Source organism: Mytilus galloprovincialis, chromosome 4, assembly GCF_965363235.1.
Source record: "Mytilus galloprovincialis chromosome 4, xbMytGall1.hap1.1, whole genome shotgun sequence".
Classification (NCBI taxonomy): domain Eukaryota; kingdom Metazoa; phylum Mollusca; class Bivalvia; order Mytilida; family Mytilidae; genus Mytilus; species Mytilus galloprovincialis.
The window spans coordinates 34,872,351-34,885,293 of record NC_134841.1 but is presented as its reverse complement, the minus strand read 5'-3'; the positions used below and the strand labels follow the sequence as shown (position 1 = coordinate 34,885,293).

Here is a 12,943-nt window from a genome sequence, read left to right as displayed (position 1 = left end):
TCTAATACATTTGTATTGAGAAAAGATCAGGCCTTGCGGTCATAAAACTTTCGAGTCAGTTTTTTGTACTCATACTCGAAATTCAACCGATCAAAATGCTGGATTTCATGTTTCGAGGATGATTGTTGTTCTCCGAGCACTGAGTAAAGTTTTATGACTTCAACCTCAGGTCTTCACCTCTACATGAATCTTTCATAATTTGATTTGACAATCCATGTAAAAATTGAAAATTCATTTCTATCATATAGAAGCACTCAAACTAAATTTTTGGTTTATTCTTTTCATTCTAAATCTGTTTACTTCAAGGAAACAACAAGCAACAATGTTCCAATACTATAATCTGCATTAAGTCATTATTGTACAAACCTTCATGAACATTTAGGAAAGCTCCCACTCCATGGCCAGTACCATGTAAATAATCTAAACCAACATTCCATAGAGATGTCCTGGCTAGTGTGTCTAACATGTGTCCTATAACAGAATATCACTATAAAAAGAATTTCTATGAAAAACAAGAGGCTCTCAAGAGCCTGAATCGCTCACCCTAATTCTTTTGGTTAAATCTCTCATCAATGATTATTTTGGCTTTTCAATTTATTTAAATGTTTTTTGGATCGTCCTATTTTCTTCAAAAGCCAAAAAAAATAATCATTTTCTCCTATGTTCTATTTTAGCCATAGGAGCTATGTTTCTTGACATACAAGGAAATAAAATATAAAATTTATACTAGATACTCTGAAACTCATTTAGCCTAAGTTTGGCTGAAATTGATACAGCAGTTTCAAAGGAGAAGATTTTTTAAAGTAAGTCAACATGATGAACAAATTGTGAAAAAAGTCTTTAAAGGGCAATAACTCCTTAAGGGGTCAATTGACAATTTTGGTCAAATTGACTTAATTGAAGATCTTACTTTGCTGAACATTATTGATGTTTACAGTTTATTTCTATCTATAATTATATTCAAGATAATAAACAAAAACAGCAAAATTTCCTTAAAATTATCAATTCAGGGGCAGCAACCCAACAACAGGTTGTCTGATTCATCTGAAAATTTCAGGGCAGATAGATCTTGACCTGATAAACAATATTATCCAACGTCAGATTTGCTCTAAATGCTTTGGTTTTTGAGTTATAAGCCAAAAACTGCATTTGACCCCTATGTTCTATTTTTAGCAATGGCGACCATGTTTGTTGATAGATCATAACTTCGGATACAATTTACAAACTAGATACCCTAAGGAACATTCAGTTAAAGTTTGGAAGTATTTGGCCCAGTAGTTTCAGAGGAGAAGATTTTTGTAAAAGATTACTAAGATTTACGAAAAATGGTTAAAAATTGACTATAAAGGGCTATAACTCCTAAAGGGGTCAACTGACCATTTCCGTCATGTTGACTTATTTGTAAATCTTACTTTGCTGAACATTATTGCTGTTTACAGTTTATCTCTATCTATAATAATATTCAAGATAACCAAAAACAGCAAAATTTCTTTAAAATTACCAATTCAGGTGCAGTAACCCAACAACAGGTTGTCTGATTCATCTGAAAATTTCAGGGCAGATAGATCTTGACCTGATAAACAATATTATCCCATGTCAGATTTGCTCTAAATGCTTTGGTTTTTGAGTTATAAGCCAAAAACTGCATTTGACCCCTATGTTCTATTTTTAGCAATGGCGACCATGTTTGTTGATAGATCACAACTTCTGATACAATTTACAAACTAGATACCCTAAGGAACATTCAGTTAAAGTTTGAAAGTATTTGGCCCAGTAGTTTCAGAGGAGAAGATTTTTGTAAAAGATTACTAAGATTTACGAAAAATGGTTAAAAATTGACTATAAAGGGCAATAACTCCTAAAGGGGTCAACTGACCATTTCCGTCATGTTGACTTATTTGTAAATCTTACTTTGCTGAACATTATTCCTGTTTACAGTTTATCTCTATCTATAATAATATTCAAGATAATAACCAAAAACAGCAAAATTTCCTTAAAATTACCAATTCAGGGGCAGCAACCCAACAACAGGTTGTCTGATTCATCTGAAAATTTCAGGGCAGATAGATCTTGACCTGATAAACAATATTACCCCATGTCAGATTTGCTCTAAATGCTTTGGTTTTTGAGTTATAAGCCAAAAACTGCATTTGACCCCTATGTTCTATTTTTAGCAATGGCGACCATGTTTGTTGATAGATCAAAACTTCGGATACAATTTATAAATAAGATACCCTAAGGAACATTCAGTTAAAGTTTGAAAGTATTTGGCCCAGTAGTTTCAGAGGAGAAGATTCTTGAAATAGATTACGACGACAGACGACGACAGACGACGGACGACGACGGACGCCAAGTGATGGCATAAGCTCACTTGTCCCTTCGGGACAGGTGAGCTAAAAAGAAATACATTGTACTGTTATATTCCTATTATGAAATATAACAGGATATGAAACTTGTATACCAAAAATACCTATAATTTGCATACTGTTTTACAAATCATGAGAAATTTACCAGTTATAGTTAACAAGCAAACAGAGCAGTACACTTTTCAGTTTTTAAAATTTCCTCGATTTCTGTGGTTTCAGGCAATTGCAGAAAATATATACATACAACCTCTCTAAAGTCAAACAAAAACCCCTATTTGGCAAAGGGAGCCCTAAAATTAATTAACAAAATAAACATGTTTTATACTACAATGGCTTCTTATAAATATTGTACTCAATGAAGAAAAAGGACTGGTTTAAATTACCAAGCAAGTGAAAAATATAAAAAGTCGAAGACTTGTAAAATCAAATGTTCATATCATATTTTCCACGAACCTTTGACCCCTTGTGGGAAAACAGCTGTACACAGGTTAATATTTCCTTTCAAAACTCTAGTAAAACATTCCTGAATATAGAATAAAATAATCTACTTATTGATAATATTGTTTTCTTTGATAAGCTTTAAATAGAGACCGTTTGGGTTTACTCTTCATTTGACTCACAACTAGAAGATACACATAAAACTTCTTGAAATTATGGCAAGCTTAATTAATCTACAAAATCAAAGTTATAAAATTTTCTATCAAGTATAATTGAAATAGTAAATGATAAAATTTAATATTGTGCTTCCCTATATTTCTAGGCATGTTAAAGATTCAAAAGGAAACAAGACTTAATCCAAATACAGAAATGATTAATAAATTCTAAATCCTTAGACAGATTCACTATAAAAATAGTTCATTTGATTTTAATCACATCTTGCTACAAAAATTGAGTCAGATTAATCTAAACAAGAGGTCTGGGGAGCAAAAAGGCGCATAAATATTCTCTCAATGATCAGTCACCTTTTCAAAATCTGTTGGTGTTCCAAAGTGCATTGTTCTTGTAACATCTGTTGTTCCATCTCTACAAAAAATGTGTTCAATAATTATGAGTTACAAATGATTAGCTGAATTAACTGAAAGTAACTACAGTATTTAAATTATTATCCTTAAAAAAAAAATGAAGATACATTAAGAATTAAATATAAGACAAACTCCTTTCTAACTCTAATATTTCAGTTCAAATATTACAAAATAATAATCATGGTCTTTATAAAAGAGAAGATGTGGTATGATTGCCAATTAGAACTCCTCCTCTTCACAAGAGACTACATGACACAGAAATTAACACATTTAGTCTGTAAAAGCTTTCAACAATGAGCAAAGCCCATACAGAATAGTCAGTTATAAAAGGCCCTGAAATGACAAATGTAAAACACTGGTTTTTAAGTAATTGCAAGAATCAGATACAAGATAATATTTTGCAAATGTTTATGCTATTTAAGAAATTGTTTCCTTAGGCTTAGGTGCCAAATCTAAATATACCTCACAACTTACTTGTACTGAGCTCCTGAGTCACATAAATATATCTCTGATGTACTCAATGGAAGGTCTGTTTCTGCTGAAGGTCTGCAAAATAAATTTCATGGAATAATAATACAACTAATGATGCATATTTGTTGTATATATATAACTTTATTTTTAGTATAATAGAATGAGGCATTTTAAAGATCCACACTTTTTAAAAATAACATCATTGATGTACTCACTTGTTACGTATAAAACATTATGTTTCTACTCGTTTGTTATGTATAAAACATCATGGATGTACTCATAAAAATACTCACTTTTAATATTGGACACAATGTGTGTATTTACATATGAAGAATTGAACTACTGATATTTTGTTTTATTTCTCCGCATTTTTAAACAACTTGACAATAGTCCATGCATAATTTTCATTTCATAAGTAAAGGTACCTCTGACATATTTATATTGCATATTTTCAAAAGTTGACTTTTTGAGAATGTTGCATGCAATGTTTCGGTAATCATACTTTTGCACTGAATCTTTCACCTATAGATATATAATAAGACCATAAGAAAATTTGTAAGATCTTGACTGCTTTTTTGGCAAAGTGAGTGCAAATTGAGTCCTTGGTGCAATGTATGTACCTTGATGTCTATCCTGTTTACATGGAATGCATTGAAAAATATTACAACAGCATGTGTTATAAACTCACTTGTAATGTATAACAGCACCATGTGACCCTGTACTGGATATGGTATCAAAACTTAAACTGATATAATCTTTCTGGCCCCTGAAATAATTCACATATCACATCAACATACATCTTTGTTAAAAAGATTTGAAAAATAATATAAACCTGATAAATAAATTGTGAAAAATGAAAATATTGAAGGATGTCAGAGTTCTACAGTGACAGTGAACTACCTACCTACCTGTGATAATATAACTTACAATCCTATTCAATTTGAATCCAATGTGAACTTTCTGATTGATTGATCGATTCATTGTTGGTGATAAAAACCACTTTCAGCACTATTGGTTATATGGTGACAATTACAGTTTATTAGTGGAGGAAGCTAAGAACCACAAAATTTAGGCAGGAAAACTGGCAATCATGGTCAATAAAGAGAGGTGTCAACCAAAATTGCAACATGCAGGGCTCAAACTCAGAAACTTAGTGTTGACAGGATATTGATGCTGCTAGATAGAGAACTTAGCCTCCAATCAGTGTGTAATATTTTACAGGCAAAAAAAAAACATTACGTAATAATCGAGCAACCGAGCTATTTGTAATTTCTACTTCTCTTGAAATTATTTTACCTTTTGATATTTTCTAATTTTTCAGCAGCAGATACTTCAGTGACTGTTCCTTTGGGGACCTAAACAACAATAGTGAAATAAAATTGTACCACATTAGTTTCTGTGTGCACAACAGACTTTTCTAGAAAAATATCATCCTTCTTACACAAAGTCAGATTGTAAATGGTCTGAGACATATAAACACATTCTGTTAAAGCACTTATTGCTTCTCTCTAACATTTTTTGTTTTTTTTTCATTTCATATTATTTAAAAAAACAAACTTAATGCTTTGAAATACATTGTAACAAGACAAGACAAGTTTATTAATACACTCAGGCACACAAGAGGGACAAGCTGTTGATATACATGTTCATAAGAAAATCAGGGCAAATCATTACCAATTAACTTGACTCTTTAGCCAATCATTTCCTCTTTATAAAGAAATATTTCAAGCTCTGTTGAAAATATTTCTATTTCAATTTTTTCAGCTTCCTTCATCAAACAACAAATAAAATGGACTTTAATCTGTAGTGTAACAATAAACCAGATGCTCCGCAGGGCGTAGCTTTATACGACCGCAGAGGTTGAACCCTGAACGGTTGGGGCAAGTATGGACACAACATTCAAGCTGGATTCAGCTCTAAATTTGGATTGTGATTAAATAGTTGACACAGCATAGGTTTCTGACACAGAATGAATGTGTTCTAATGAACTTAAAATTTTTGTTTTCTCTTAGAGCAATTCACTATGCTGTTGAATATTAATCCTCTCAAAAAAATGTTTGAAGAAATTTTCTTTTTTATTTATGAAATTTCAAAAGAGAAAAATTGAACTCAATTTTTTTAATCACATCCCCCTTTCCCTTATTCCAAAACTAATCTCAATTAAAATTTCTAATGGAGTTTGCAACAATAACTACTCATTTAAATACATCATAAAATATTAAGATGTAAAAAAACTGCTTGTTATCACTGAATGGTAAAGATTATTTTAATTTATCAGTTGGTAGTAAAAAGTGAATATACATTGTATATTGTATATAACAAAGATTTAAGTTGATTCTGGACAAAGAAAGATAACTCCAATTAAAAAAAAATCTTGCTATTGCACAATATTTTGCAATTAGATATTTCTTGCTTACTATTCTGGACAAAGAAAGATAACTCTAATTAAAAAAAAATTTGCTATTTCACAATATTGTGCAATTAGATATTTCTTGCCATTGCGCAATACTGTGCAATAGAAAAGACTTGCTATTGCACAATACTTAATATAATAATTTTAGATCCTGATTTGGACCAACTTGAAATAAAAAATCTAAGTACATTTTTGGATTCAGCATATCAAAGAACCCCAAGATTTCAATTTTTGTTAAAATCAGACTAAGTTTAATTTTGGACCCTTTGGACTTTAGTGTAGACCAATTTGAAAACAGGACCAAAAATGAAGAATCTACATACACAGTTAGATTTGGTATATCAAAGAACCCCATTTATTCAATTTTTGATGAAATCAAACAAAGTTTAATTTTGGACCCCGATTTGGACCAACTTGAAAACTGGGCCAATAATCAAGAATCTAAGTACATTTTTAGATTCAGCATATCAAAGAACCTAACTGATTCATTTTTTGTCAAAATCAAACTAAGTTTAATTTTGGACCCTTTGGACCTTAATGTAGACCAATTTGAAAACGGGACCAAAAGTTAAGAATCTACATACACAGTCATGACAGTTAGATTCGGCATATCAAAGAACCCCAATTATTCAATTTTGATGAAATCAAACAAAGTTTAATTTTGGACCCTTTGGGCCCCTTATTATGTTGGGACCAAAACTCCCAAAATCAATACCAACCTTCCTTTTATGGTCATAAACATTGTGTTTAAATTTCATTGATTTCTATTTACTTAAACTAAAGTTATTGTGCGAAAACCAAGAATAATGCTTATTTGGGCCCTTTTTTGGCCCCTAATTCCTAAACTGTTGAAACCAAAACTCCCAAAATCAATCCCAACCGTTCTTTTGTGGTCATAAACCTTGTGTCAAAATTTCATAGATTTCTATTAACTTAAACTAAAGTTATAGTGCGAAAACCAAGAAAATGCTTATTTGGGCCCTTTTTGGCCCCTAATTCCTAAAATGTTGGGACCAAAACTCCCAAAATCAATACCAACCTTCCTTTTGTGGTCATAAACCTTGTGTTAAAATTTCATAGATTTCCATTCACTTTTACTAAAGTTAGAGTGCGAAAACTAAAAGTATTCGGACGACGACGACGACGAGGACGACGACGAGGACGACGACGAGGACGACGACGCAGACGACGACGCCAACGTGATAGCAATATACGACGAAAAATTTTTCAAATTTTGCGGTCGTATAAAAATCTGGAAATTTAGACATAAATAAACTTACTTCTTTTTCTAACCAGCAGAAATATTCACAAAGTGTCACTGCATCCTTTAGCTGCAAAATCAAATACAATTTAGACTAATGATTTAATTTAATACATTTAATTAATAGTGCATTAACATTTCTTGGAATATATTTTTTTACAATTATTTCTAACCAATGGCGTAATTATTTAAATGGGTTTAGCACAGTAGAACAACTGATTTGGTTATCTGAACAAAACTTATCTAATTTTATTAATCCTTGTCTAACCTTTCTATCATTGGTATTATTTTCTATTCTTATGTATATGACTTACCTAAAGACTTTTAGTGTCAATTCATTTTACACAATCATTGATGCTTAGGTTTTCAAAAGTAATTTCTATGTTAAAATCTCAAAAGAATGAGTTCTCTTCTAAAGCAAACGTCTTAACGCTAATAACAACTTACATGTGCACGCCTCATACCAGCTATTTCTGTGGCGTTTTTGACAGCTTTCATGGCAGTTACAGGTGATGGCTGAACATATCTTCTGTTCTAAAAATACATTTATCTTTCATTAAATATAAGAAAAAAAACTTATTTGTATTTGGAAAAATTCCTATTCTGGAAAATTGATAAGAAATGTATGATGAAAACTAACTAAATAAGCATGGCAGAGGGGGTTAGTTAGTTCAGGCTGAAATATCAGTGAAATTCACTTGAACCTAAGCCATGCAAGCACGGCCAACCTATACAGTGAATTTATATTTCATCATAAATTTCTGATTAATTATTCCAGAATTCAATTGCATAAATGCTGTTTTGTTTTTAACATCCAAAATGGTTCATTCTTCTTTATTTTGGAACTTTTATAATTAAACTCCATAAATTGATCTGTGTAAATGTTTAATTGCAGATAAATGTTGTGTGCACTGACTGGTGTACATTTATTTTACCAGCTTTCAAAACAAAATTATGAGTTGTGAAAACAAATTTTATATCTTTTTTTTTATTTCACATATCAATAGTTTAATTTATGCAACTTTCACATTTTGCTTCATTCTATGTAGTCAAGAAAAGACAAATTTGAACTGCACTTGTTTATGAACCATGTACATTGCCAAATAAAACATAACAATAAAATATTACTGTAGATTCAGAGATTATTGCGTGCATTTATTTTTGCGATTTTGTCATTTTGGACTAAAATGCAATTTTAATTTTTGAGATATTGAGAAAAATCCTGATTAAATCATATAAAAAATTACAAAATGAGAGTTTTAATTATTGCGATTATAACCCGGTCACATTTTTCGCAGTAATAAAAACTTTCCAATAATTTCTGAATTTACAGTATGAGATTCTTCAGAAAGTGACATTTTCCAAATGCTTGCAATAGAAATTTCCATTTACATATAAAACTACATAGTTTTCCTTTGATTCATGTCAGACATGAAACAAATAAATATACACAATATAAGGTTTATATTTTCTACATCAGCTGAAGATTATTTTTTTAACATACAACTTACCTTTGGAACTGCATTAAACACAGCAAAACTTGACTTTGGATTTATCTACAAAAATAAATTATTCTAAGTTTACATGAGAATTTTTTAAAATGATAAAAAAATTGAAAAAAGTTAATAATTTTCATGTATTTCTAACAAAATTGACAATGGAAATATTCAGTCTGTACCTTGCATCTAATTAAAAAAAGATAATCTTATTCATTCTCCAAGACAAAATTTCTTCAAAAGATTTTATGTGCAATAAAAATAATCTGCAGAATAATTTAACAAATTCAGATCATCTTTTATTTATGAATTTAACTCCAGAAATCTTATAGTACTTAATAATATACATACCCAGATTTTACCTTCCACTTTATCCACAAGTTCAGCCACAAACTTTCCTACATGTCCATATGGATGTATTGTAACAGCTACTTTACCACCCGATGAGCCATTTAGACGTAGGTGATCTTTAACACTACTTACTAACCTCTCCTCTTCTATAAACAAACTGGAAAGATATTAAGGATATGAAACTGAGTTATAACCTCTGATCTAGATACTAAACAAGAATGTGTCCCAAGTACACAGATGCCCCATCCACATTATCATTTTCTATGTTCAGTGGACCGTGAAAATGGGATAAAAACTGTAATAAAGCATTAAAATTAGAAAGATCAAATCATAAAGAACATGTATACTAAGTTTCAAGTTGATTGGACTTCAACTTCATCAAAAACTACCTCAGCCAAAAACTTTAACCTGAAGCAGGACGAACGGAAGAACAAACGAACGGACAGACAAACGGACGCACAGACCTGTAAACATAATGCTCATAAATGGGGCATAAAAATTGTTATGCTTTAAAAGTAGCATACAAATCTCCAGACATATTTATGGATAGAACACATTTTAATAATTCACACATGCTAAATCAGTATGTACATTGTTAATGTGTACATGTTCTCTGTAACAATTGTTTTAAGAGAATAAAGCATTCATTCACAAACAGCATTTTATTGTTTTCAAATCTATACCAAAACATCCATGAAACAGAGAAAGACTGTTTTTATAAACCCCATTCACAATTATATTGACAGCTTGACACAAAACATATCACCATGCTAAACTCATAGCAAACTATTTTTTTTATTAAATACAATTGCAATGCCTACCTTAGTACAATGTATCTTCTCAGAAAAATTTCCTTTTTTCATTGATCATAAGTATTTACATGTAATTGTTTAGACTGCGTTTTTTTGTTGTTGAAAGTTTGAAAAGGTTACTTTATTCCAAGCTTCTTACTTAAAGAAAATGGATTTTATATACATTTCTGACCTATTCTCAAAGTACTGAACATTGTTCTTTTGATTTACATTTCCCCCAATAACCTATAGGCTAGAGTAACTTAGAATAAATCTGTATTAGATAATTGAGATGACATACTCAACTGTTTCCTTGGTAACAACAACATAACCAAAGAAAACTGGATTATACTGAATGTCTGAGCCTCTCAAATTAAACAGCCCTGAAAAGAATATATACTGCAAATAAAGAAAAATTCTCAAAGTACAATGTTTCAATTAATCTAAAAATGTAACTTAAACATATGATATATGTTGAGACAAAAAAACATGAGAAATTAAGCTGTAGATACAATTCAAATGTATAGTGATAAAATTAAGTGTTAAAAAGCACAAAAGATAACTGATTAAGAATGCCAATAATATCAACAAGTTCATCATCTTAAATTGGAAAAAATATCTAAAAAATATCTAACAAGAACATTTTATATGTAAACTAATATTCAAATCAGCAAAAAAGAAAGCTGGCTCTTTTCTACTAAATATGTTAACATTTTTCTTATCATTTTTAATACGTATGTACTATTAGGCACAGGACATTAAGCAGTATCAATCACTTATGTGTGTTTGTTTTCTGCTCCACTGTTAAGCTAACGCACCTAATTTAGTCCAAATTAAATGCTTTTTACTATATATCTTACATGCTAATTCATCCAGAGGAGTAACAACAAAGGCACCACAGTTCTTGGACTTCATTTTTTCTCTCACTTTCAGGACTTTGTCTTCCCATGTCTGTCCTGTAAAATTATATTTTTTATGATGATTAAATTTGAACTAATTGTCAGTCAAATTTTAAGTAGTTGAAAGAAACTACATATTTCATCTGAATGCATACTCTCTATTAAAATATAACTTTTAAAACATCATTTGTCAAATATCATGAATATCATGTTTCCCACTTAAAAAAGTAAATATTGACAAGGAAATCACATTACATGTAAATACTGATTTCTCTCAATTAATATAAAATATGATTTAAAAATTATTAACAGCATTTTCACTAGATTGTTGTCTCACTTGCAAGGCCGTCAGAAGGGGAGGTGCGTCGGGTGCGATCGCACCCCTTCTTTCAAAAAAAATAAAAAATAAATATTATAAGAATTTTCAGGTACGGAGGAGCACTTGTCCTCCACGCTGACGGGTTACCGTGACCTTCTGTCACAGAATAGGACACCTATGATACAGTTTGAGAGATCATCTTTAGTATGACGTCCATTATCACTGAACTAGCATATATATTTGTTTAGGGGCCAGCTGAAGGACGCTTCCGGGTGCGGGAATTTCTCGCTGCATTGAAGACCTATGGGTGGCCTTCTGCTGTTGTCTGTTCTATGGTCGAGTTGTTGTCTCTTTGACACATTCGCCATTTCCATTCTCAATTTTATTATCTATAAAGATTACATTAGACGTGAGTTTTATCTGTTTCTTTTGATTTTCCATCAACAGCAATGTTTAAAAAACTTGCATGGATGACTATATTTACGAGGATACACTATTTTCAAGCTGTGTTAATGTTTAAATGTATGAATGGTCTAGCACCTGATTATCTATCTATTAAATTTACTGCTTGTACTGATCTTTATAATTATTGTCTGAGGTCGACTACATCAGAACTTCTTCATGTACCAAGACCTAATTCTGATTTTTTAAAAAGAACATTTAAATATTCTGGTCTTATTACCTGGAATAATTTACCAAATAATATTAAAGAAATAATTTAGATACATTTAAGACCAACTGTTCAAACTATTTTTTAAGTGAACAGAATAAAGATGCACGAAACTAATGTATTTTTCTTCTTCTATCAGTTTAAACATATTTATTTATAGTGGATTGGGAAACAAGTTTTGCAACTTATATTAATCCCTTTCCACTTTGCGGGTGCGAGTGCTGCCTTGTAGCGGCATTAGCCTGCTCTTTTTCGAAAACTACAAGGGTGTCTTTAAAATGCAAGAGATATGGCTCTCTCTCTTAACACGGGTCAGCCATTTATCGTCCCCTTCCGACGGACTATCATCATTTCCTCGAGACCATACTCGCAAATGGTGTCAAGGGAGAACCGAAAATTCAGTCCCTGAAATTTTCATCCCGAATGGGAATCGAACCAGGAACCTTTGTGTTAGTAGTCCGATGCACTAACAAATACAGCACGGCTCTTCTATTGAATGCATATGTACTTATTCAATATTTCAGCTGCTATATTTAACTGTATTATGAATTTGATTTTGTATGTATTTTTTTCCATTTTCTATTTGTATTAATAGTTTTTGAAGGCCTCATGGAAAATTAACATGTGATTGTTAAATGTGTTATCTTCGTTATAGAATTTTATTATTATTATTATCATTATCCGTCAAAGGACAAAATCTAAATTGAGAAATTTTCAGAGAGAATCAATTATGTTTTTTTAAGGATTTTAATAGATGCTTATTTAGCTGCTTGTTTTTTTAAAATCCCTTATATTGTAATAAGATACACGTACGTCATTCATAGAATTCGTCTTTAATATTAAGTTTACTTTTATTATGAACACATTATGTGTTTATGATAAAA

General features: G+C 30.9%; 1 protein-coding gene across 2 annotated transcripts in view; it reads right to left on the bottom strand.

Annotated features, from left to right (window-relative positions):
* LOC143071976 (xaa-Pro aminopeptidase 1-like) overlaps positions 1-12,943 on the bottom strand; it is a 40,284-nt gene that overhangs the window by 4,644 nt on the left and 22,697 nt on the right. For both annotated transcript variants that reach the window (XM_076246704.1, XM_076246705.1), the window contains exons 8-19: positions 11,032-11,127; positions 10,473-10,554; positions 9,381-9,537; positions 9,045-9,089; positions 7,981-8,067; positions 7,553-7,603; positions 5,156-5,214; positions 4,548-4,625; positions 3,863-3,934; positions 3,329-3,389; positions 2,820-2,889; positions 367-471 (exon numbers count right to left, since the gene is read on the bottom strand). In XM_076246704.1, the coding sequence (XP_076102819.1) occupies positions 367-471; positions 2,820-2,889; positions 3,329-3,389; positions 3,863-3,934; positions 4,548-4,625; positions 5,156-5,214; positions 7,553-7,603; positions 7,981-8,067; positions 9,045-9,089; positions 9,381-9,537; positions 10,473-10,554; positions 11,032-11,127 (963 nt within the window). The remainder of the gene's footprint in view (positions 1-366; positions 472-2,819; positions 2,890-3,328; positions 3,390-3,862; positions 3,935-4,547; positions 4,626-5,155; positions 5,215-7,552; positions 7,604-7,980; positions 8,068-9,044; positions 9,090-9,380; positions 9,538-10,472; positions 10,555-11,031; positions 11,128-12,943) is intronic.